General features: G+C 36.0%; 5 protein-coding genes across 17 annotated transcripts; 3 read left to right on the top strand and 2 right to left on the bottom strand.

Annotated features, from left to right (window-relative positions):
• The first annotated feature begins 99 nt into the window (after window positions 1-99).
• Window positions 100-4,439, top strand: LOC111808230 (prefoldin subunit 5). Of its 2 annotated transcripts, XM_023694091.2 has the most exons (5): window positions 100-364; window positions 593-696; window positions 1,376-1,453; window positions 3,159-3,273; window positions 4,321-4,439. In XM_023694091.2, the coding sequence occupies exons 1-4, from the start codon at window positions 157-159 to the stop codon at window positions 3,240-3,242; spliced, it is 474 nt and encodes a 157-aa protein (XP_023549859.2). In that variant the 5' UTR covers window positions 100-156; the 3' UTR covers window positions 3,243-3,273; window positions 4,321-4,439. The 2 variants fall into 2 exon arrangements, with proteins under 2 accessions (XP_023549859.2, XP_086972849.1); XM_087116723.1 differs by lacking the exon at window positions 4,321-4,439 and having other exon boundaries at window positions 101-364; window positions 3,159-3,467.
• Window positions 3,485-7,153, bottom strand: LOC111808228 (putative RNA helicase SDE3). 10 transcript variants are annotated; one of them, XM_023694088.2, is made up of 6 exons: window positions 6,689-7,153; window positions 6,540-6,582; window positions 6,403-6,418; window positions 5,195-6,151; window positions 4,886-5,104; window positions 3,485-4,594 (listed from the first exon to the last, which is right to left on the bottom strand). In XM_023694088.2, exons 4-6 carry the CDS (start codon window positions 6,140-6,142, stop codon window positions 3,590-3,592), a joined length of 2,172 nt encoding a protein of 723 aa, XP_023549856.2. In that variant the 5' UTR covers window positions 6,143-6,151; window positions 6,403-6,418; window positions 6,540-6,582; window positions 6,689-7,153; the 3' UTR covers window positions 3,485-3,589. The 10 variants fall into 10 exon arrangements, with proteins under 10 accessions (XP_023549856.2, XP_086972848.1, XP_023549852.2 ...); XM_087116722.1 differs by having other exon boundaries at window positions 6,693-7,153; XM_023694084.2 differs by having other exon boundaries at window positions 6,322-6,418; window positions 6,540-7,153.
• An 891-nt stretch (window positions 7,154-8,044) lies between these two features.
• Window positions 8,045-12,912, top strand: LOC111809236 (putative RNA helicase SDE3). The gene is made up of 3 exons (XM_023695651.2): window positions 8,045-9,531; window positions 10,508-10,726; window positions 11,830-12,912. Exons 1-3 carry the CDS (start codon window positions 8,290-8,292, stop codon window positions 12,850-12,852), a joined length of 2,484 nt encoding a protein of 827 aa, XP_023551419.2. The 5' UTR covers window positions 8,045-8,289; the 3' UTR covers window positions 12,853-12,912.
• A 2,865-nt stretch (window positions 12,913-15,777) lies between these two features.
• LOC111808732 (uncharacterized) lies at window positions 15,778-20,928 on the top strand. 3 transcript variants are annotated; one of them, XM_087116966.1, is made up of 5 exons: window positions 15,778-15,904; window positions 17,090-18,157; window positions 18,329-18,434; window positions 18,968-19,173; window positions 20,523-20,928. In XM_087116966.1, exons 2-5 carry the CDS (start codon window positions 17,406-17,408, stop codon window positions 20,794-20,796), a joined length of 1,338 nt encoding a protein of 445 aa, XP_086973092.1. In that variant the 5' UTR covers window positions 15,778-15,904; window positions 17,090-17,405; the 3' UTR covers window positions 20,797-20,928. The 3 variants fall into 3 exon arrangements, with proteins under 3 accessions (XP_086973092.1, XP_023550651.2, XP_086973091.1); XM_023694883.2 differs by lacking the exon at window positions 15,778-15,904 and adding an exon at window positions 16,477-16,769; XM_087116965.1 differs by lacking the exon at window positions 15,778-15,904 and adding an exon at window positions 16,868-17,006.
• Window positions 20,929-21,064: 136 nt separating this feature from the next.
• On the bottom strand, window positions 21,065-22,867 carry LOC111809365 (putative GEM-like protein 8). Its single transcript, XM_087116968.1, is given in 4 exon segments — window positions 21,065-21,415; window positions 21,544-21,858; window positions 22,486-22,554; window positions 22,658-22,867. Coding segments are annotated over 4 exon segments (696 nt in total). The 5' UTR covers window positions 22,803-22,867; the 3' UTR covers window positions 21,065-21,248.
• Window positions 22,868-25,047: the final 2,180 nt, after the last annotated feature.

The following is a 25,047-nucleotide window of genomic DNA, read 5'->3' as shown; positions in this document are numbered from 1 at the left end:
TCTTTAAAGAAAAATCATAATTTGAAGAAATTTAATTTAAATTTAATTTTAATTTAATTTCTCAAATTAGAATTATAAACTGATAATTTCTCATTTATAGTAATGAGCTAAAATATATTTGAGAGAGTCCATTGAATCCGACCTCGAGGAGAAGCAATGGCGTCGAGAAAAGGAGGTAGCGCCGGCGAAGGGGTGAGATCGTTGGAGTTGGAGAAGATGAGTGTCGAGCAGCTAAAAGCCTTCAAGGAACAGACTGATATGGAAGTCAATCTCCTTCACGATAGCCTCAACAACATTCGCACAGCCACTTCTCGCCTCGACATTGCCACCGCTGCTCTTCACGACCTCTCGCTCCGCCCTCAAGGTTCTTTTCTCTGTTCTTACTGCTAGAAGTTGGTGTAAGTAAGTTTGTTGGTTCGTGTTGTAATCTGCAATTCCTCCTTCGTTTTTATATGGTTTTGTTTCGTCGTTGATTTATATGTTGTGATTCTTCGATGAGGCAGGGAAATAGTCTGTTGTGTTTGCTCGATTGTGCTGATTGTTGATTAGTTTTTTTTTTTTTTTTTTTTTTTTTTCTCTTCTTAATGCATAGGCAAGAAGATGTTGGTGCCTCTTACTGCTTCGCTTTATGTTCCTGGAACGCTCGATGATGCCGATAAGGTCTTGGTGGATGTAGGCACTGGATACTTCATTGAGGTCGGTTTGGTGGACTTTTGAACCTGATTGTTTGGTTGCTATTGTTCAATTCTTGGTTGATTTTGTTCTTGCATCACGTGTTATTTGTTTTTCACAAAAAAAAAAAAAGGTTGAAATTCTATTCAGTGTTCATTTGATTTCAGGTGTAGCTGAAAATTGATCTTCGTTTTCCGACACATGGCTGATGTCCTTGTATTACAAAATGTCATGAATTACTTGTTATTCACAATGTAGTGTGGTGCCTTCTGTTGAGCGATGCATGCTGGTTTACTTTCGCTTTCCGTTGCCAATATGGCAATACTTAAATTCTTAGTATTTTCACATGAATTTTCAGAACATTATTAGAAAGTAGGTAACAAAATAAAGAAATTCATAGGTGGAAGTAGTGTTTATAAGCTTAATTTTCAAAAACCGATATCAAATGATTATTAAATGGGCCCCTTATCTGATTTACCTTCTAAATATGGTGCTTTATCTATATCAATCTTCAAACCTATCTGAATTTGTTCTTGTTTATAAACATAAATTGATGCTGATTGTTATCATCAGTTAGGATCTTATGATTCACTGAGTAAGAATTATGATCCAGCTTTGTCAACAATAATATCAGTTTATTATGTATTGGTGTTGGAAATGTGTTTTCATGACTTGATTGTGTTTGATTTGATGGTTGAATCAGAAAACAATGGCTGAAGGAAAAGATTACTGTGATCGAAAGATTAAGATGCTGAGGTCGAATTTTGACCAACTAATCGAGGTATTATGACTATTTTGAAGTTGAATTTGGAACAAAAAGTTTTCTAGTGAAAGAAGTGTCAATGTATGAACCATGTATTGTAGTTTCTTAATGTTAATTCTGCATCTTGTCTTGTGAATAAAATACAGCACAAAAACGTTCGTAGAATTTAACAAGTTTTAAAAACTAAAAAAGAAAGTTTTTTTTTTTTTTAATTTTTTAAACGTTTTAAAACCGTGAATTTTATTATTTTTTTAAAAAATGATTGAAGAAGTTTAATATTTTTGAAAATAGGAAGGTAAAGAGGAAATTGTTGTGTGAAAACAGGAAGTTTAGTATTTTCCCAGCAGCCCATGATATATCCTTAAAGACTCTTGAAAACATCCTCTCATTAGTCATTTCTTTAGTTCTCATGATATAGTTATGCACAATGCTATAACTTTCTATAAGATAGAATTTTTATTTGAATTTGTTTTGTAACGGCTCAGATCCACTGCTAGTAGATATTGTCCTCTTTGGGCTTTCCCTTTCAGGCTTCCCCTTAAGGCCTTAAACACGTCTGCTAGGGGAAGGTTTCTACACCCTTATAAATGGTGGTTTGTTCTCCTCCCTAACCAACGTGAGACATCACATGTTTATTGTTTATTGTGCACCTTGAGCAAAAAAAAAACATGCTTAAGTCTTGAACAGCAGTTGTTCATTAGTATTCCTCATACTTCACTGTCACCTCTCCTATAAAAAACCCAATAATGGAGAGATCTTTTTTGTTTAATTTACTCGGGAGTCTTTGTGATATGAACCACAAGACATCAATCATACAATATCTCTAAATTACTCTAAATTGTAACCCATCCAAAATTTATAACAATCAAACTTCATTCTTCTTCAATGTAGCATGAATTGAAACATCTTTTGATAATTTTGACAATCTTTTCTTCACATCTTCATTATTGTATGATTGATGTCTTTTGGTTCATATCACTTTGTTATAGAGGAAAATGAGGAACTAATTTACTGTGTACTGTTTGAACAAAAGCCTGCTAGACATCGAGTCAAAGTACTCATAAATTGTAAAGTAGGAGATTATGTTAGTGGTCACTACCCGTAAGTCGAGGCTGTACTTCTAGGCCCGTTTGATATGTACCACCTTTACTTCATAAAATATTTAGGACAAGTTTGATCAACTCATCAAGATGAGTAGTTAATCTAAGGTGAGTCCAACATCTCCCGCTGAGTGACGAATAGTGACCAAGGCCCAAGCTTTGATTGATTTTGTCATGGAGGTATCCAAAACATAGCTGAACTTGCTTAAACCAAGTTAGCTAAATAGTGGCCACTGGCCCCCTCCTGCAACAACAAATCTTGTGGAGTTGGACTAATGCTCAAGACCCTTGGTGACTCGGTCCTTGAGCAGTCTATATAGCTCGAATTTTGATGCTTCGATAATGAGATGGACTATGGAACTCATGCCCTCGTCATAACATATAATCTTGCTTAGGAACTAAGAGAGAAATGATCCTAAACTAAACCCTGTCCTTGTCCCTTGGAAGAGCTGACCTTAGGCCTAAAGTTATTTTGAGGACTAGAGAGGTTGGCTACCTTCGGGTTCGAACCAAGCAGGGTCTAGCCTCGGTTTCAGGGGAAAACAGAGTAAATATACATTTAATTTAACATTTATTTCCTTGGCAAAAGTTTATTTTGATTATTTTACCATTTCAACATGCAGATTGCTACTAAAAAGAAAAAAGTAGCAGATGAAGCTGGGGTGATCTTACAAGCAAAGCTGAAGCAGATGGCTGCTACAACATAGGAGGAAGATGTGTGACCATATAATATGTAAGGTATTGATTGGTTAAACGTGCCAAAATTTTTATAGGGTAGAAAGATGTGGATGAAATTTGGGAGGTCAGGTTCGTGTCGTATTTGAGGTGTCAATAAAACCTCTAGATATCTGTAGAAGAAGGATTTAACAACTCTTTTCAATTCATGATATAGATGTTGTGATATTATATGAAAATTTGAAAGGCTTAATTTTCATTTGTTCGTCCTAGGTCGTGAAAATTTAAGAACTAAAATAGATAGTTTGAAAGTTTTAACATCTTTCAACTTATAGTACAACAATCACATAAAGCCATGTTCTAGGATGGTAGTTGATCATCATATAAAGCTATCCTCACTTTCATCATCTTCCTCATATACCTCTGAAATGAAGGATGGATTATTGCCTCTATATGGCATCCTCTCCTCAAGTCTCTCAAAATACGATATCTTCAATCCATGTCTTCGAGCAATTTGTGACCGAACCCAATATGGTTGATTCCCTCTTTGTCCCGTAACTATGACATTAGTAGCATCTATTGCAAACTTAGTCAAGGGAACTAGCACCTCAGGCTCGATAGCTGCCGATGCATCCAACAGAAAAATATGGCTAAAATGTCCAGGAGCCGAGCCTTTAGTACGTAGTCGAAAGCTGCTCATGAACGTCGAGAATATTATCTTGTATTTGTGGAGCTCGTCAAGTGCAGGACAAGCGAAACACTCCTGATCCCTGTTGTAGTCACACAGTGGTAAGATGTCATCTGGGACCTCGTCTCGTTCTCGAAAAGCCGCGATAGCACGGAACATGTTCGACTCAGGAATCACCTTCTTCAAAGATATCATCAACTCATCACATGTTGTATTCCTGGGAGCACATATCAGAATTTTACAATTAGGAGAGGTTGAGTAAATCTGAAACACTGCTCCTACTACAACTTCTCCTGTTTTCGTGATTTTCCTAGTTTGATTCTCTGCCCAGTCATAAGAGCTAACACAGGGTGAACCTCTGATTAGGTAAGGTGGTGAACCTTGTAAGAGTAAAATCTGACGAATTGCATTCTTTTGAGCAGGGTCAAGTAATTGCTGGCCTGAACGTGTAACTTCGATGTAGGGGTCGACTTTTCTGGACGTGGATTTAGGAAAGAGGAAACTCTGGAGCAAAGAATCAGACGCTTCTTCTATAGCTTGGTGAGCTCTCTTTAAACAAACTCTGTTGAAGGTAAAACTGATGTCGTATTTGTCGGTTTTGCGATGCCGAGAATGGAAGTCTTCCCCAAAATTGACCAACAGAATGTTTTTCATCCTTAATTGATAATTACTCCTGGAAACTTTGTAGACAAGGCCCTGTGCAACATGAAAATTGCAAGCATTAGTTACGAGTTCAACGTATAAGATGTTAGTTTAGACAATGCATGCATCTATAGCTACTCTTTTTAAGTATTATTTTCAAATGAAATGTGAGAAAATTTTGTTCTTGCAACCTGAGTTTACTGATGATGGGCAAGTTTTTCCCATTGATTAGACAAGTTCAGTTGAGCCAACCAAAAACCTAGTTCGTCTTTTTTTTTCCTAGTCCTAGAATTTTTATGGGTATTCTACAAAGATTGAAATACATCTCAAGTAAGCAAGTAATACCTGAAATGGCTCAAGTTTCCTCTCACAAAGCCTTGCATGAACCAAATCCCTTGACAAGAGAAATGGCCGCCTCTCAGGGACAGAGTCGATCTCAAATGCCACAAAGGTTGTAGTGACCTTCTCATGGCCATTGAACTTTGTTTTCTTGTTCGGTCTTTTATGGATTGTTATTTGTTGGAGCTCCAAACTGACATTTCTCAATTTGTAATCACTCCATTTCTGGACAAGGACAAACAAAATATAGCATATCAATCGACACCGACACGAAAACTACTATCATAGAGAAGAGCACTCGCAATGCAAGCTGACCTTATAATAGAAGTCCTCAGCATAGAGCAGGGCAGCAAAGTAAGACTTATATGTTGAAGGCGACAGAGGTTTTCTCAGAACATGAGGTACAATGTCGTTTTTTATCAGATCTTCAATATCCTTAGGAGCTAAGTACAAAGTCGACAAACTATCAGAATCCAATATGTACTCCTGTGCATTTGTTTTACTGGATGAAGTTGGATGTAGAGTCGGCTCTCGAGGAGGTTCGGGGAAAGATGTAGTAGATGGGGAGGGAAGAGAATAAGAGGGCTTTGGAGTTGGTGTTGGCAGTTTAGATGAAGAAACAAGTTGGTTAACTGAAGACCGGGTTAAGTCAGAGGAAACTGGAGAAGGAGATCGTAGATACGATATCTCTTGAGGTCTAAGAAGTGACGATGAACGCGAATGGGCTCCGAAGGAAGACGAAGACGACGAAGAAGGACTAATAGAGCCTGATGGAGTTGGATGTGAAGACTGAGGTTTACTATAATGCTGCAATGGACTTGAAGTCTTGGCATTATAAGATGCTGTACTAGTCTTCTCCAATGTCGACGATGAAAGCGAATGAGCTCCGAAGGAAGATGAATTGGATTTCCCACAGTTGGGAGCAGCAGTATGGGAAGATGGTTTTGGGAATACAGGTGAAGACTGAGGTTTACTAGAATGCTGCAGTAGATTTGAAGTCTTGGCATTATAAGATGCTGTACTACTCTTCTCCAATGTCGACTCTTTTGCCTTGGAATAATTTGGATAATGATCATAATAAAGAAGAGGAGTTACAGCAGAAGTATCTGGTTGGATTTTTTGATAACTACTTGAATCATTAACGTTGGAAACTCTGAATCTTTCAGAACTATTAGCAGTATAAATTTCACGGTAATTGTTGTCAAGATCAGGATCATCACAACAACAGCAAAAGCAACGCAAGATGTGAAGAAACACTGACATATCGACCTTCTGCATGAATTTGAAGAGGAAAAAAACAACAAAAAAATCAGTTGAACCCTAAGTTTTACTGTGATCACTGTCTTGTTTTAGAATTCAATCGGAGAATCTTAAAAGCTGTTCGTGCAAAAGGAAAAGTGTTCACTATCAAGAACAAGCCAAACAAGATTTAGATCCTTAACCTGGAGATTAAAAAGCTTATCGGAACTTGAAATTACAGTATGACTGGCATTCAGAAAAGGATAGGGCTCCGATCGACTCACCGGTTAGTTCTTCCTACTGAACAGACAAAAGCGATGAGAAACTAGAAACAAGGAAGCTACGCTACGCTACGCAGATGACCTGAAAATCAAACCGTATACAAAGTCTAGAAAATTGCAGTAGAAACAAATGGAGTCACCTGGAGATCTTGAGCTACAATCCGATCATCAACAACTCTTCATCTGACCGAAAAGAAGTAAAAAAAAAAAAAAAAAAAAGCATCAAACACTGACCTCGCACCTTTCTTTGTCATTAAGGCAATGAAGTCCAAAAGTAGAAAAAGAATACCGGCGCCGTTCGGTAATATGATTGAGGAATAGCGCTGTGGAGTCCAATCAGAGATTGCAGCATCCATCCATCAGGAAGCAGTGATAATCGCATGGTTTGGTTGTGTTTATTTGCTTGATTCCGAGAAACACTTTGGAACCTGGAAGCAGAAATGAAGGAGAAAACAAACCGTTGGGAGAAGGAGAGTTGAAAGATCAAGGACGACAGCGGAAGAAGGGAAGCTGTTGGAGTGGCATGGCGGCAACGAGGAAGCAAGCTCATGGTTGTGTAGAGGAAGCCATAGCCATGGAAAAGGTCGTGCGAGTCAACTTTTTTAAAGCTAGACGAAGATACAGAGGTTTCATGGAATTATTTGGTCACCCATTATAATTACCTAACTATATTATATATTATATATTATATTACATTATATTATATTATATATATATAATGCATTTTATTTTGAATTGTTTTTAGTTAATTGGGATTATTAACTGCTATTATATATATAATTCTATTTTAGTTGAAATATTTTCATGTTCATTCCCACTAAGGTTTGAAATGAGGATTGGTCCCCACGAGAAAAAAGTTCCATTTTTCACTTTCCATTTTTATTTTTAATTAAAAAAATAGATAAATATGTTAAATTATGTATACTTTTGTACACTCATTGTTTATTTATTTAATTATTTTTTTAAAAATATTTAACGATTTAATACAAAAGGTTATTATTATTATAAATTAAATATAACAGAAAGTTTTAAAGAATATTTTGAGAGAAAATAGAGTTTTAAAGAAATTTATAGGGAAAGTAAGAAATTTATAGGTATTTTATTAATTTAGGGATAATATTTTTGTTATGAAATATTTTGATTTATTATGATTTTTAATAAATTAATTATTATAAGATCGAGAACTTTAGAATTCACTATTTTTTTAGGAATATTAAATATAAAAAATACTTACCGAAAATTATTGTCTCAATCACTCAAAAATAAATGGACAATTTGGCGGAGATGGAAAATGAAATAGGTGGCAAGAGACGATGAAATGAAAAATGAAATAGGTGACGGGATAGAGACTAGAAAAGTTTCTCCAGTCCAATATTTCATTAAAAATTATTATTATTATTCGACGGGTATTATTAGTTTCAAATTTGTTTTTAACTTTTAAAATTACAAATTTAATTAGTAATTTTTAAAATTTTATTATAATTTTCTAGTCAATTAATAACATACATTTTAAATTTAAATTTAACGAATGAATTAATTTTTCAAAATTTTGAATTTGGTGGACTCATTTATTACAAAATAAAAAATTAGTATTCTTAGATTTAAGAGTTTAAAAGTTGAGGAGACATAAAAGTTAATTATAAAATTCAATAGACTATGACTGTACTACATACGAGGTGATTTTCAGTGACTTGTCTTTTCTTTCAGTTCACAACTAGCTTAACACAGAAGCAGACTCCTCCGCTATCTTCTTCTTCTTCTTCTTCTTCTTCTTCTTCTTCGATTGTTTGATCGTCACTATAATCAGAGGCTGAAATCAACAGATTCTTGTACAGATTCTTTTGCGCTCTTCTGAGTCTTTTTGTTCCTTCTGATCGATTCAGGAGGACGATGTGGATGATTATAAATTTTCTGCGTCGAATTTTTGGGATCGATCGTCCCGAGTATGACAATCGTGGAAAAGCTCGGCAGCTTCGCGTTTTTGCAAGCTCTTACACGGGATCGAAATCGGAGTTCGACAAAGGCGGCTATTCGAGAAGGTTTCATCCGAGTAGGTATCAGTTAAGCCAATCAGTTATATCAATCAAAATTCGTCCGAAGTTCGGTAGGCCTTTGAGAGATTTAAGTAAGAAACCTAAATCTCTGTTTGAGTCGCTTGTGACGACACATTCAGTCAGACCGTCGGCTTCAATTAAGAACTCGGAATCTTCGTCCAAGTCCGCCGTGAAGACATATGCTACCGGACAGTCGACTTCAATCGAGAAACTGAAATCGACGTCTAAGGTCGTCGGACAATTTGATTCAGTTAAGAAATCGGAATCCGTTAGCGTTTCGAGAGCTTCAGAGCCTCCTTCTGAGTTCATTGCGAAGACATACGCCACCGCACAGTCGACTTCAATTAAGAAATCGGAATCTGATAAGGTTTCGAGAGCTTCAGAGCCTTATTCTGAGTTCACCGCGAAGACATACGCCACCGCACAGTCGACTTCAATTAAGAAATCGGAATCTGATAAGGTTTCGAGAGCTTCAGAGCCTTATTCTGAGTTCACCGCGAAGACATACGCCACCGCACAGTCGACTTCAGTTGATAAATCGGAATCCGTTAGGGTTTCGAGAGCTTCAGAGCCTTATTCTGAGTTCATTGCGAAGACATACGCCACCGCACAGTCGACTTCAGTTAACAAATCGGAATCCGTCAGGGTTTCGAGAGCTTCAGAGCCTTCATCTGAGTTCATCTCGAAGATCTACGCCACCGCACAGTCGACATCAAATAAGAAATCGGTATCAGATAGTCATTCGAGAGCTTCAATTTCTTCATCGAATTTCTTCGTGACAACACACACTACCGGTAAATCGGCTTCTCCTAAACCGGCGGTGCCGCTGCCGGAAGTTACCGCCGAGCCACCGCCGACCTCGAACCCGACTCTGCGTCCAGTTTCTGGCCATGGAAGGAATCAGTCGGCGTACATTCTGGAGGCGAACAGTTCCTTGGCCTTGTACTTAGTTCCTAAAGACGTTGAAGAGTTGATAAAAAACGACGCCGTTCCTCCAGTTCTGAGACATCCCGTGTGTCCTGCGACTTACAAGTCTTATTTTGCTGCTCTTCTCTACGCTGAGGACTTCTATTGCAAGGTAAACTTGCAAATTTATATCAATTTAGGGTTCTAGTTTTTAAGTGCGACTCTCCGTAATGGTATGATATTATCTATTTTGAGCGTAACTCTCATGGCTTTGTTTTGGACTTCCTTAAAAGTTCTAGTGTCACTAGAAAGAGTATTATTTGATTATAAACCCATGATCATTCCCTAAATTAGCTGATGTGGGACTCCTCCCCTCGAACAAAATACGTCTCCCCTTAATCGAGGCTCGACTCCTTTTTCTTTTGGAGTTTTAGTCATTTTTACTATGTCTTCGAGGAAGCTCGACTCCTTTTCTTTTTGAGTCCTTTGTTCGACATTTGAGGATTTACCAATCTATTGGCACGACTAAGTTTTAGGGCATGACTCTGATACCATGTTAGATGAACACGAGTCTCCACAATGGTATGATGTTGTCCACTTTGAGCATAAGCTTTCGTAGCTTTGGTTTGGGCTTCCCCAAAAGGCTTCATATCAATGGGGAAATAGTATTCCTCACTTATAAGCCAAGGATCTTCCACTCAATTAACCAACCTGAGTTGGAGGATTTTGCGGATGTTGAGATTTACCTAAAAAATTATATGAAGTCGATTAGAATGGTCGGTCATCCTAAAATTAGGATTTAGAGGAACTAGTTCCTACGGAGGTTTCTCGAACTCTAATTGAGGAGTCAGCTTAGCATAAAATGAAGATTGTAGGAAGTAGAGAAAAATTTCCAACATTCCGAAAGTGTAACTTAGACAATAAAAAGGGGTTCGATACTAAAACTAGAGGAGTGATCGGTTGGATCACTGAATCCCGACCCAACATCCCACATTCTCCAAGCCGGAAAAGTTATATTGAGTATGTCCATTTTCATTTTGGACCTTTTTTCGAACCCATTTAATAACGATTTTGTTTAGAATTATTCTTTTTTTAGTTTCCAAAATTTATTTTAAAGAAAATTAACGTTTTTGTTTGTCCTTATTCAGAAATGGAGCGACTACAAATTGGAAAGCGTGAATTTAGAGCTTCAAGAAATTTTGATTCGTAAACAAGCAAATAGGAAAGCGAGAATCGACGGCGATGAAAAGTTCTATAAAACCTTCGCGGCATTCGAGTTTGATTCAGTTCCTGAGAGGCGGCCGTTTCTACTATCGAGGGATTTGGTCCACGCACGACTCTCCGGGACCGAATACGAGCCATTTCAGGTAATACGAGTTTATTTTAACAATTACGAAGTTCTTAATTATTTAATTTGCTCTATTTTTCTATAGCTTTACTAGTTGAATCTCTGCAAGTTCTCGAAATCCAGACGGATTATTCATGAAAAATGTTAATCTGATCGTACAAACCATAATTCATAGTTCTTGAACTTTCATGCTTAGATTTAACCAATCATTTAGAGTACTTAAAACTTTTAAATTCTGTTTTTCTGTAACTTTTTACTAGTTGAATCTCTGCAAGTTCTCGAAATCCAGACAGACTATTCATGAAAAATGTTAATCTGATCGTACAAACCATATGTTCTTGAACTTTCCTGCTTAGATTTTACGGATCATCGAGAGTACTTAAACTTTCAAATTTTGTTCTAATAGGTCTGTGAATTTAGATTCGGATCTTTTAATTTTGTGTCTAATAGGTTTACGGTGTATTCAACCTGCTCACGAATTATAAAAATTTGACCTATTGAACAAAAAGTAAAAATTTAGAAACTTGTTAGACATCGAATTTAAAAATTTAGGATCGATCAATTTTTTCATACCTGAGAAACTAATGGAATTGACGAACACTTAGCATATCTTTGTTTCAGTTTGGACCTTGGAATTGAAGATATTATGTAATGAAAGCTTGCATTTAGGCTCTTCTCCTATAGACAGCTAGTAAACTTGATACTCATCCAAACTATATTATGCTTGCTCAATTTAGCAACTGTGACCATTTCTTTCTGGTTAGAGATCCTATATTGGTTGGAGAGAGGAACGAAGCATTTTTTATAAAGGTGTGGAAACCTCTCTCTAATCGACACATTTTAAAATCGTGAGGGCTATTACAACTAGTATCAGAGCCAGACACTGGGTGGTGTGCCAGCGAGGATGTTGGGCCCGTAGGGGAGTGGATTGTGAGATCCTACCTCGGTTGGAGAGGGGAACGAAGCATTTCTTATAAGGGTGTGGAAACCTCCCCCTAATAGACTCGTTTTAAAACCATAAGGCTGATGACGATACATAACGAATCAATATCTATTAGTGGTGGGATTTGGCTGTTACACATTTACATTGTTATTTAATACTTGAAATCTTGTATTTAACAGGGTTTCGTCTATCGAGTTTCTTCAAGTCATAGGTCAAGAAAGCGAAGCGTTCTTTTGGTTGATTTCGGAGACGATTTTTATGACTGGCATCATGAAACCAACAAATATGATATCAGTTTCACCTTCAACAGAGTTTGTTTAAAAAGAGCTCACCAAGCCATACAAGAAGCATCTGATTCTTTGTTCCACAATTTCCTTTTCCCTGAATCCATGTCAAGAACAAGACATCCCTCCATTCAAGTTACACATTCTACCCATCAATGTCTTGATCCTGCTCAAAAAAATGCAGTCCATCACATTTTGAACCTTCATAGCTCACCACCTTATCTGATCAACGGTCCACCGTGCATACACGTCAACGATCGGGCTCGGAATCGAACGTTCGAGCTTTCGAGAACGGGCACAATCATTAAAGAAGCAGTGATTCAGATTTACTCAACCTCTCCCAATTGCAGAATCCTAATCTGTGCTCCTAAAAACTCAACATGTGATGAGCTGATGATATCTTTGAAGAAGGTGATTCCCGAGTCCAACATGTTTCGTGCTATCGCCGCTTTTCGAGAGCGAGACGATGTACCATACGACATATTGTCTTCGTGTTATTACAACGAGGACGAGGAGTGTTTCAGTTCTCCAATACTCGACAAGCTCCGCGAATACAAGATTATATTCTCGACGTACATGAGTAGCTTCCGACTACATGCTAAAGGCTTGGCTGCTGGACATTTCAACCATATTTTCTTGCTCGATGCATCGGCAGCTATCGAGCCCGAAACGTTGGTGCCTTTGACTAAGTTCGCTACAAATGCAACCAGTGTTATAGTTACTGGACAGACGGGGAACCAACCTAATTATGTTCGGTCAACAATCGGTCGAAGAAATGGATTGAAGACATCATATTTTGAAAGACTTGAGGTAAGCTTGCCATATAGAGACCTTAATCCTCTGTTCATTTCAGGCTTAGAGGAACAGCCAGGAAGTAATGGCGAAGTTGTTGGGTTGACCGGTACATATATGTATTAACATACCATATTATATTATTTATATGTATATATGTAACGACCCAGTCCCACCGTTAGCAGATATTGTCCTCTTTTGACTTTTCCTTTTAGGCTTTTCCTCAAGGCTTTAAAACGCGTGTGATGAGAGAAGGTTTCCACACCCTTATAAATGGTGGTTTGTTCTCCTCCCCAACCAATGTGGGATATCACGATCCACCTCCTTCGGAGTCCAACGTCTTCGCTGGTACTCTTTCCTTCCTCCAATCGATGTGGGACCGCCCCCAAATCCACCCCCTTTAGGGCCAGCTTCCTTACTGGCACACCGCCTCGTGTCTACTTCCCTTCACGGAACAGCGAGAAGGCTGACACATCGTCCGGTGTCTGGTTCTGATACCATTTGTAACGACCCAGATCCACCGCTAGCAGATATTGTCTTCTTTTGGGCTTTCCCTTTCGGGCTTCCCCTCAAGGCTTTAAAACGCGTCTGCTAGGGGAGGTTTCCACGCCCTTACGGTGATTTGTTCTCCTCCCAACCAATCCAATATGGGACATCACAATAAATTAATATATATAGATATAGATATTGGAATTAATTTTTAAAAATATTTTTTTAATTTTAAAAAAGTTTATTTAATACCCCTCAACTTTTGTAATAAGTTAAAAAAAATGGGTTAATACTATATTTAAAAAATACCCATAAAATTTTAAAAGTATTATTAACATCCTAACCTTTGTAAAAAAATCTAAAAAGTTTTACATTCGATCTCGGTCAATTATGGATGGAAATATCTATCGATACCTCATAAATTATCTCCAAACTATTCAAAGTTATTTTTGAAAGTTCATAAATATTTTTTAAAACGATACTAACAAACAATAAGAGTATTTTTTAAATTAAAAAAAAAGTTTATATGTATTCTAAACCCTAAAAATAAAAATAAAAATAAAATCTAATTTAAAGTATTTATTTAATAGACTTTAAACTAGCATAATCATGGACAATCTTGAATACCTAACATTTTTAATTTTAAATATTACGTGAATATTTAAAATAATAACAAAAGGAACCTTTTAAACTTATTTTTAAGAGATTAAAAAAAAAATTAAAGGATTAAAAATGTAATTATTCCTAAATTCTTTAATTTGTTCCAAGTGTTTCATTTTATGTGGTTTTAAGCCATATTTGATAAAATTCCATAACTCAAAAAAGAAAAAGAAAGAAAAAAAAAAAAAGTAGTATTCGTTGTTATCCGTTTAACATATTTAGTTTTCTTTTTAATTTAAATAAAATAAAAAAACCTTTTTTATTTAAAATATTAACTTTAATTTGTCTGTGATTGTCGTTTATAGGAGAATCTTGACCGTCTATTTAGTAGAACTATTTTTTTTATTATTATTATTTGTCAAAATCAAGTAGACGATAATATTCAAGATAATCTATCAAATATTTTAAATTAAATAAATTAATTTTCATTTAATTCTTATAAATTTTAAATAATTTGTTATTGTATATTTTAAATTTAAACCGCATTTGAATGTTCTAAAATCATTGATTTTTTATTTTACAGATAATATATTATGCCTAAGCTTAAGAATAAAATTTATATAATAATTATTTTATTTTATTTTATTTGATTCTTTTCTCTCCCCCTTCATTGCATAAATATATTCTATAACTTTTTTTTTCTTTTTTAAATACTTTCAAAATTACAAAAAAAATTAATAAAATTATCCTTTATTTTTTTAGACTAATTTTTTTAAGACTAAAAAACAATGGTAGAAAATTCGAGGGTAACTTTTTTTTATCTTTAATACGTCGATGTTGTATTTAAATTTATCCTTAACAACTAAAAATGACCGTATTTCTTAATTTCTCTCGTTACAGAAATAAGAAATACAGCCATAATACGAACTCGAAAACAATTTTTTTAAAAAAATAAAATTCTAATCATAATATCATAATCTTTTTTGCGCAAAAAGGTTTGATGCTCATGGGCATGCCCTTCACCCATTCCTCCTCTTGTACCATTAGAATATTTTTTTTAGGATATCTTCTCACATATTCCAACACATTAATCCTTTTTTCATAAGGAATAAATAAATAAAGAATAAATAAATAAATAAAATTGTACCTCAATTAGTTACATTCCCATTTCACAATTTTCTAGCCATATAGTTATTATTATTTTTTTTAAAATTTGCTTCGTCCCCATTTGATTTTTATATTTCTCGTGACACGATCGTGTTTCTACTTGACTTAAACACTTTCTCCACCAATCAGTACGAGTTATTTTAGCATGTTTTATTTTCACTCACATGAATCTTAAGAAAAATTCTATAAAGTCGAGTAGTAAACTGAACCAAATTGTCAGTTTTTCAAAAATTTAACCCAACCAAAATAAAAGAAAACAGGACCCCACTCAATTTTTATGACTTGGATGATGGGTAGTCTAGATTGGTCGGATTATTAGATTATATGAACACCATGTTTATACGAACATAATGTTTAGGTCTATGGCTTGTATCCCAACCTGATTTATAGTTGGTGTGAGATTCGAGTATCTAACCTTCTCATCGATATTACATTTAATGAGATTTGCAAGAAAATAAGTAGAATTTTAAAATATAAAATTTAAACTGACTTACTATAATTTTTATATTTTATAAAAATATTTAACTTTTAACGTTATAAAATAAATATTTAAAAGAATTCTACTATTTTGAATAAATTTTAAAATTATTAAAATATTATATTTTTAAAAAAAATCATCTAATAATCTTGGAATGGGAATGGGGTTGGGATTTGGGACCCACCTTATTTATTTTTTTGAAGATAAATATAAAGATTGAAAAGAATATAAATATAATATTATAAATATTAATCGTAACGCTAACTAACGGTTAGTATAAATATTACGGAATTTTCGTTCTTCCGCGTGTTCGCTCTTTCTTCTCCGCCATTCATTGCTTCATTCCTTCGTCTTCTTAACGTATAGAAGTTGCAGAAAAACAAGGAATCGACATTGGATTTTGCTTTCGGGATTTCGCTTTCTTTCCTTCTCTCCCTCTCCACGGTATGTTTCTCTTTCGATCTCTTCATGAACCTGCATTTTCCATTCTTTGATTCGATTTCGTGTTTTGTGATTGTTGTTTTTGTGTTCCGGTCTCTGCTTGTCTTCTCCTGTTTCTTTGCGTGTGATTTTCTGGATTTTGTTCTGATTTCGAACTAGCCTGCCAACGAGCTATTTGATAGTTTTCACCCTCATTTTGATTGTTGTTCTGGTATCTCCTTTCGGCCGGGTTGAAGTCCGATGATCGGATTTCCTCATTGTCGAATTTTTCAAATTTTTGAAGATTCTATAGCAATGCAATGAAATGAAATATTGTCTGAGGTTGAATATAGGGTAGTTTGAGGAACGTCGATTTTAGGACGCGGTATACCGTTTTTAGAGAGGAACGATTCATTTTTCTTTTAAGTTTTCTCTTTGTTAATAGTTAGTATACCAGAACCAGCGCCGCGTTGTGGAAAATTCAATGCTCTTTCTCCGGTTTGACCGTCTGTGTATGTACTGTAGAAAGAGACACACCGAGTGTTTTTCTACTGAGACTTATTGAACGAATTAGTATCCAAATTTCGAATGTGAAAAGATTAAATTGACTTGTTTAGAGTGTGAGGACTGGATTTCTTCTGAATTACTTCGAATATTGAGACCTGTTTCACATTTTTTTACCAAGTTTGAAAGTTCAACGGGGATGTTTTGTTCACGACCAAGTCAGCCTGGGATTATGACTCGTGATGTGAAACGTACGTCTTTTACCTGCTGTTATTCCAGACCTCGAGTAGATCTATCTTTTGAGTTTGAGGTTGGCGTAGTTGATCCGGGCGGTTCATGCTCTGTTTAGCAAATCAATCCGTTTACTTGGATTGGATATTATTGGGTGTGTTTGTTTTCTGGTTCACTTTTTTTTATCCTGAGCATATTATTATATGGACGGCAACGCATAAAATGACAAATCCTTATCAATGGTCTCATCTTCCTTCTGAAGATGGGGGGCCTGTTTTTTCTGGAGTTGTGTCGCTATCCTCACCGAGTTCTTTGGCTGGAGCTCACAACACGTGGCGTCAACTAATTCTTTTTCCCTCCTTTTTGGGGTTTCCCAGTTCCTAGTTTAAAAGTATAATGTTATTTAATCGTGTTACTTAGCCATGTGAGATTAATGTTCTAATTTGCTGGAGACGTGTTTTTCTCTTGTTTCAGCAACGTGCGTGGGTGGGAACGGAAAGAGGGCTTGACGAAAACCCACATTTTCTAGGAAACTTCTTGGACGGTTTGGTTTGAGGATAAATGACATCGGCTGTCAAAGTAGGTGACAGCCCGATTTTATTGAATTGAACAGTTTCAAAGATCCATCCGAAGATCATCTTTCTCGTGCCCATTAACTTCCAGTAATCTCCTAGAAAGGTCTCGCTTTCTGGGCGTGTTCATCTTAGATTGCTCAACTCTTGATTTTTGCCTCATGTTCTTTCGGAGTAATCTGCTATTGGCATGAGACATTTTGATCTGTGTCTTAGATATGGGTTCCTTGTCTGGAATCCTTCAACGACCATTCGTCGCTGTAACTGCTGTGGCTGTGGCATCTTTTTCCTCTGACTTTTCAGACAAGTTACCGTCTCAGAGACCCCCAGAGGCTTCTTTTTCTTCTCCTTCTTCTTCCTCAGAATCAATTTTGGATTTCTTGAAGGAATCAAAGACGTCATTTGTTTCCCATACTTCTGTTTCAAAACTTGCAAACTTATCATTTGTTACTAAAATTCATGCACCTATCCCTAAATGTAGCTTTCCGATTCCAAATTCCAGTTGCAACTATGTTGGAAACTTCCGCACGTCTTTGGTTTCCTCCTCCGTTCTCTCTAATTTATATCAGTCAGCTGCATTGACCAAGGCATCAAAGCAGGCTGCACCTTCACGTAATCTTTCTTTCCCACCTTCTGAGGTTATGTACAGATGGCATTTACCGGAGCCAACGTCGGTAGATATTACGGGTAGTTCTGCTTGTTCAGTGGCAAAATCTAGGACGGTGGTGGTTTTATTAGGATGGTTGGGAGCCAAGCAGAAACATTTAAATAGATACGCCGAATGGTATACTTCCAGGGGTTTTCATGCCATTACCTTTACTTTTCCAATGGCTGAGATACTTGCGTATCAGCTTGGTGGGAAAGTTGAACAGCACATTGACTTGCTTGTGAACCATCTAGCTGATTGGTTGGAAGAGGAGCACGGGAAGAACCTGGTGTTTCACACTTTTAGCAATACTGGATGGTTAACGTACGTTTTTCTCCCTCTTCATTGAACATGCACGCAGAATGAAAGTTTGTTCATTTTCCTATTTTGCAGGGAGTTGGTAATGGGGATTTTTGCCCTTCACATTTAGCACCTTGGGCTTTTCTTGAACCAATGTCTTTACGTGATTGTTCCCTTGGACTTATCTCGATGCAGGTATGGAGCTATTCTGGAGAAGTTTCAGAATCATGATTCTTCTTTATTGGGAAGGATTAAGGGCTGCATTGTCGATTCTGCTCCTGTTGCAGCTCCTGATCCTCAGGTAATGGCGGCCTTAAAATGAAATTCTTGTTCTTTGTCAACGAGGCAGTCATCAATATTGAAAGATATACAGTTACTATTGCACCATGTTGACGCCAGTCCCCTTATTCAAAAAATTGGTTGCTTGCTGTATGTATGTATTAACTATGTACTGTTAACTATGCTTTGATTTAAAGTAAAAATAAGATCACTGAATTGGTCATTCTCCACCGTCGATTTATCAGGTTTCATATGGGAAAAAGACTCAAGTGGCCCTTTTTCCTTGCATATCATGTATATTTAAAATTATGGATAAGGACAAATTTTTGTTTATTCAATTATTATTTTCTCTGTGAATTTAAAGTAACGTTTGTTGTAGGTTCTCACAGCTCTTTTATATAAATTGCACCTTATTTTTGCTTGTAATAGGTCAATTTACATTCAAGGACTTTCTCTTTTAGTAAGGATTGATGGTGATCTGTGTTTCTATCTGAGTTTCTTTTTTTAACAACTATGAGGGAAAGTATTTGTTAAATCTTGTTATTGCTTTTCTAGGTCTGGGCTTCAGGCTTCTCTGCAGCCTTTTTGAAAAAGAACAGTGTGGCAACAAAAGGATTGACAACCTTGGACAACACAGGGATGGAATTATCAATCAGCAATAAAGAAAATATAGAACCTAAACCAGCAGTTACCGAAGCAGCACTTCTATTAGTTTTGGAAAAGATCTTCGGCTTCGTTTTGAAACTACCTACAGTGAACAGGTTGTTTCCCTTTTAAATGCGATAGTTATAACTAATATTATTTTTATAAGAAACAATTTTATTGATGTATGAAATTTACAGAAGGGATAGATAATCTATGATGATTACAGAAGGCTTTCCCAATTGGATAAAAGGGAAGCAAACTATATAAAGAAAAGATGCTAGACAATTTAGCGCAGAGAGAGTTCTTAGAATAGTGCTCTTCTATTTTTGGCGGCCATAATACGGTGGAAAAGGCTTTTCTTACATTTTTGTTTTCATTTTTTTTTTCTTTCTTCCCTAGCATCCAAAGATAATAGCTCAGCTATCATTTGCTTTCTTTGTACCTGTTGAACCAAGGGAATGGGGTCAGATTCCTCAAGGTTGTCAATAATAGAAATTACCTTCAAAACCTGGTTTCTTTGAGTGAGTTTGCAGCCAAAAAATGTCTTTATTCCACGGTTCGATCATTTCCTTCAGCCCTTTGAGTTTCATGATAAGACCATATGTCTTTCCACCAATACTCAAAGAGTAGAGGAAGGACACATAAAAAAGTTCTTGCCAAAAACTAAGTCTCTTCCAGAATCTTCAAAGGTCACAAACCCCTGAAATCCAAAACTTGAACCCATCAGCATGAATGAAGAGGGTGGTAAAAGTGTACCGGCCTTTGGTGATATCAAAGATGGATAGAGTAGGGTCGTTCCACATCACGAGGATACCCTTGACAAACCATTAGCATCCGAAGTAGTCCAGCTAATGTTCCTTTCTTGTAGGTAATTTTCTCAACCAAAATGGTATGTTCAAGGAACCTCTCTTCTTTGAAGAATTTCTGGTTTAGAGAAGCTGAGACAAAGAAGATAGTAACCAGCCAATGCAATGATTACCAGGGTAGTGTGACAATGAAGGCTTATCTCTTATAGACTTTGTAATCTTCAATCTTGTGCCTCTATAAATGGAATTGACTTCAATTGAGTGGCAGGTCACTTCTTTAGGGGTCGGTAGTTGGTTTTCTGGTTGTCGAGAGAGTGTTGAGCTGGTGGTGACGGCTGGTGGTAGATAGTCGGTGGAAGATGGGGGGTGTAGAGGGGTTGGTCCTACCTGTAATGGCACCTTCCTTTTGCTGCCACTACTACCGATATATTACAAGATTGAGCAGATGCAAGAAAAATTTGGAAAATATTGAACTCTAAAATTATATAGGATGGTCATTAACAAGAGACAGTGCATAAATATGATTAAGTTCATATCCATTTACAACTGTGCCTTTGTTCAATTATGTTTAGAATTGTAACTACAGTTTCTGTGCAAGTTTAGTTCATACACCTGTCCATGAAATCTAAAAGATGAAAATTGTTATATTTTCCTACCAGGAGGCTCTCTGATGTGTTGAACACATTATCGTTGTCACAACCAAGCTGCCCTCAATTGTATATCTACAGCTCAGCAGATCGAGTTATCCCAGCAGATTCCGTGGAATCATTTATAGAGGAGCAACGACGCGCAGGACATGAGGTTAGAGCTTGTAATTTTGTGTCCACCCCTCATGTAGATCATTTTAGGAATGACCCAAAATTGTATACTTCTCAGCTTAGTCAGTTCCTGGCCGATTGCTTGCTTACCTCTTGTTGTAGAGAGTCCTGTTAGCTCAATGAGTTAGTTGCTCACCATTTTACCTCATCTTCTTTTTATACAACATTGTTTGTTCTCACAAACCAGTGAGGGTAAACAAAAGCCTAAAATTCATTGGTTTATAATATAGATCATAGTTCTTTTGTATTTATGAGGTGTTGATCATGCTCGGCTTGTGCTGTTGAACGAGCACGAGAGGGTGCATGCGTATAACATAAACAAAGTCACCCCATGATTCTAAAAATTTGAGTGACTATAAATTTGGAGAAGCTAACACCAAACATACACATAATATATATCAACTTACATTGATACTAATTGAAATTTGTACAAATTGAGACAAATGTATCTATCTAGCTTTCCTTGGCTCCATTAAGTAAATCCTAGGAAGCATAAGGAAACCGAAAGGAATAGAATAGAAAAGAAAACACTTCTGCTAAACATATTCTTCCAAGTTCCAAACATAACTAGCAGTTAGTCTTCCACTCATGAGAGATAGCTTGTTGAAGAAATCTGAATGTTTTTTGAAAATTTTGGAACCCCATGAACCAGAAATCAAAATTATCCACCGTTACTATCTCCAAGTATTTCTGTGAAGGCTTCATCACATGACTTTACTAATAATTAGTTGGTCCTTCAAGGAACTAATCCCGAGACAAACTACTCATCTTACAGTGTCTCCTTGTAAACTCGGTGCGGCGGTTAAGCCTGCATAGAGCCAGATGAGGGGAGACCTAATAAGAATGTGTTTCTCTCGTAAACAAATAGTGGATCGAAGAGAGAGATAGGTTGTTACCTTGTAATGGAATCTTAGGAGCTCTCCAGTTGGGGAAGAAAGTTTGAGTGATTTGTCACTGCAAAAGGCTAGTTTGTGTGTGGATATGAAGAGCAGACCTGCAAGGGGTCCTGTTGTTGTTGACAAATGGCATTGACAAGCCTTCAATAGCTTCTCTCCTTCTCTTACACTAAATAACTGCTTGTAAACTTTCCTCAACCCACCAACTTGAAGGATCTTTGCTCCCAAGTTCAACTTTCCCTTTACTGTTTCTCTGATCTTTTGTCCTAATCTCACTGCAACTTGACAAACCAAACAATACAAACATAAGTTCATGGCTTCTATTGTGAGATCCCACGTCGGTTGGAGAGGAAAGCGAAACATTCTTTATAAGGGTATAGAAAGTGGAAACTTCACCCTAGCAGACACGTTTTAAATCTTTTAAGGAGAAGTCCGGAAGGGAAAGCCCAAATAAGACAATATCTGCTAGTGGTGGACTTAGGCTGTTACTAATGGTATCAGAGTCAGACAGTGGATGGTGTGCCAACAAGGATACTAAGCCCCAAAGAGGGTGGATTGTGAGATCCCACATCGATTGGAGAGGGGGATGAGTGTCAGCAAGGACGCTGAGCCCACAAGGGAGATGGATTGTGAGATCCCACATCGGTTGGAGAGGGAAACGAAACATTCTTTATAAGAGTATGGAAAAATAGAAGCGTTTTAGAACCTTGAGGGGAAGCCCGGAAGGAAAAACCCAAAGAAGACAATACCTGTTAGCGGTGGGCTTAGAGCTGTTACAACTATAATAATTTGATTGACTAGCAATCATCTTTGAGTTGGTTTAATGGGATATTGAAAGTCTTAATTATAAGCCTCATGGATTTGATTTGATATTAAAGAACCATATAGTGAAGAAAAAAAGAGCTTACCATGTTCTCTAACTCCATGGGCAAAACTCCCAACCTTGCTCCCCCTGCTAACAACTGCATCCTCTCTACCTGCAAACATTTACAAAACTCTCTCCATTCAGTCACCATTCACCCTCACAACAAATACACATAGACATCAACCCAAGGAAAGAAAAAGAAATAGAAGCTTTACATTGTTTTGTCGCCCGGGGTTCGCCATCGGGAGATTGACTACCGATCGGAGCAGGCAACAGTCTCTTCAGCGACTTCTCAACCGGCTGAAACGCCGTGGAGCCAACAAGGATCCCGGCGACTTCTCGGGTCATCAAAGCATCCATTTTCTTCTGCTTCTAGTTGTATGTATGAATTAATGTACACGGTAAAGGAGTGGGGGTGGATGATCAATGTTCTTCCTACAACTCTTATAAATGGTGAGACTTTGAAACATGAAGCTTTGAGCTGAGTCAGCCATGGCCGTCCACCAAGATTATTAAAAGAACGGATATCAGTGAAAGAGAGTTTTTTAAGAGAAAAGGACCATAAAGGGAGCCAAGATAATGTTGGGGCTTTGTAATTTTTACTTAGAAAAAAAAAAAAAAGAATAGTGGAATTGCCTTTTTTGCAAGACCCTTAAGAAAGGATGCTTTCTTGTTATGCAAGCACGTATACATTTATAAACTATGCCTTAATTACTTTACCTAGTTTCTTTAAATTCTTTTAAGCAATTGTGTTCACATACTTCTGCTTAATTTGAATTCGTTTTTTTAACGTTTATTTAATTCTAAAGTTCATATCGATGAAATCGATCATTCATACTTTTCGGTTAGTATATTTAAGCCTAAGATTCGGTTTTTTTTGAAAATTAGTAAAAATTGATCACTCATACCGATGGGTTGGTTATTTACGAGTCACAAAGCCTTATGTGATCATTTTTGGACAAAAATTTGGACCTAGAATAGTACAATAACGACCTCCAATGAAAATTGAGACCCAGACATTGTCGTAGTCTTTAAGGTTGAGGGTGTTATTGCAACTTTTGAAAGAACATGTGTATTTTTTTTTTAATATAGGATAAAGTTCAAGGGTATTTTTGTAATTTAGCCTTTAGAAATTCTTTAAAGTAGGAGTTGGAATCGAGAAGGTAATATAATAATATTAATATAAAAAAGCTTAGGATAAATTTAAAAAGTATTAAAATTAGAAAGAAAAAAATGGTTTAAAAAAAATATGGAAGCAACTTTTGCAAATGGATCATATTTTATAAGCGTAAGAGCTTTGTGATGCAACTCTTCCCCTTTTCTATGAAAACATTTTTATTTTTTTTAACTTTTTTCGTGCAATCGAAAAATAACATGATGTGTCACTTCAAATTAGTAATTTGCCACATGGACTAACCATTTAGAAGACTCGTGTCCAAGTATGTGCTTGGCCATATGGTCGACATGGTCGACATGAGTGTACTAATGCCACATTGATTAGAGTATAATTTGTTAGCCACCCCGTATAGATCATTAGAAATGGCATAGCATGATATATCATTTCTTACCAAAGATTTGTAGTCATCCTATCCAACTCAACTCGAGATAAATTCAAATTAAGTATTAGTTTAAATTTGTGAGTGTACATAGTCAAACGCCACGTTAGTACGAGACTCTGTTCGTACATTAATTGACATCCTAATTGTCAAAGAGATCATTCACATTACTATTGATCTTTCATCAAGAGTCGTGCATCCATAATACCAACCGCAAAGTATAATAATTACTAACTCATCGTTGGTAAGTCTAATTAGATATTTATTAAAGTTTAGAGACTTTTTTTTTTTTCCACATAACTAAAACTTTACGAACTAAACATGTAACATAATCTAACTATCGTTGACGTACGAATAAAATATTGGGTGATGAGTTGTGGTTAAAAATGTTTATTTAACACGTGGGATCTGTACGGAACGAGATGGAGAATCCTCATTCAAATGGGAGAATGAGGAAGAAAATGAAGAGAAATTTTCCTCGCTAAACAAAGCTGTGACGGGAATTATTCTCCATCTCGGCCGACCCACTCACTTTAACAAAAACTAACTTATAATATATATATATATACTTAAATTTATCCAAAAAAAAAAAAAACTTTTATTTATTTATTTATAAATTAATATTATTGAGATCTTAAAGAAATTAAAGACAGGCTTTATGAGAATCATTTGACATTGCTTCCTTTTCCCACTTTCTTTTATATATATATATATATATATATATATATATATATATATATATATATATATATATATATATATATATATATATATTCTTATTTTATTTTATTTATTTAAGCTTTGCAATGGCACCCAAATTCCTTTTCCTAATTTTGTACCAACTTCCCACTAAAAGAAAAGGTCCATTTATTCATTTTATTTATTTATTTTAGCTTTGCAATATAACGTTTATGCACTTTTATTTTAGTTGATTTATTGAATAACTAATATAACATATATCAATTAATTAATTAATTAATTAATTAAATTTTTCGTTTAGAAAAGTCGTTAAACATCACATATTATATTAAAAATATAATTTGAAATTA

Source organism: Cucurbita pepo, chromosome 13 (assembly GCF_057944985.1).
Source record: "Cucurbita pepo subsp. pepo isolate OVF chromosome 13, ASM5794498v1, whole genome shotgun sequence".
Taxonomy (NCBI): domain Eukaryota; kingdom Viridiplantae; phylum Streptophyta; class Magnoliopsida; order Cucurbitales; family Cucurbitaceae; genus Cucurbita; species Cucurbita pepo.
This window is presented reverse-complemented; position numbering and strand designations above follow the sequence as displayed.

Excerpts from the sequence above, each read along its gene's own strand:
- LOC111808732 (XM_087116966.1), top strand. The coding sequence starts at position 17,406 with ATGGGTTCCTTGTCTGGAATCCTTCAACGACCATTCGTCGCTGTAACT. Across the intron at positions 18,158-18,328 it reads AGCAATACTGGATGGTTAAC|GTATGGAGCTATTCTGGAGA; the intron begins GTACGTTTTTCT and ends ATCTCGATGCAG. Across the intron at positions 18,435-18,967 it reads TTGCAGCTCCTGATCCTCAG|GTCTGGGCTTCAGGCTTCTC; the intron begins GTAATGGCGGCC and ends TTGCTTTTCTAG.
- LOC111809236 (XM_023695651.2), top strand. The coding sequence starts at position 8,290 with ATGTGGATGATTATAAATTTTCTGCGTCGAATTTTTGGGATCGATCGT. Across the intron at positions 9,532-10,507 it reads CTGAGGACTTCTATTGCAAG|AAATGGAGCGACTACAAATT; the intron begins GTAAACTTGCAA and ends GTCCTTATTCAG. Across the intron at positions 10,727-11,829 it reads CCGAATACGAGCCATTTCAG|GGTTTCGTCTATCGAGTTTC; the intron begins GTAATACGAGTT and ends TGTATTTAACAG.
- LOC111808230 (XM_023694091.2), top strand. The coding sequence starts at position 157 with ATGGCGTCGAGAAAAGGAGGTAGCGCCGGCGAAGGGGTGAGATCGTTG. Across the intron at positions 365-592 it reads CCTCTCGCTCCGCCCTCAAG|GCAAGAAGATGTTGGTGCCT; the intron begins GTTCTTTTCTCT and ends CTTAATGCATAG. Across the intron at positions 697-1,375 it reads GCACTGGATACTTCATTGAG|AAAACAATGGCTGAAGGAAA; the intron begins GTCGGTTTGGTG and ends TGGTTGAATCAG.
- LOC111808228 (XM_023694079.2), bottom strand. The coding sequence starts at position 6,157 with ATGCAGAAGGTCGATATGTCAGTGTTTCTTCACATCTTGCGTTGCTTT. Across the intron at positions 5,105-5,194 it reads CTGAGGACTTCTATTATAAG|AAATGGAGTGATTACAAATT; the intron begins GTCAGCTTGCAT and ends GTCCTTGTCCAG. Across the intron at positions 4,595-4,885 it reads GGAAACTTGAGCCATTTCAG|GGCCTTGTCTACAAAGTTTC; the intron begins GTATTACTTGCT and ends CATGTTGCACAG.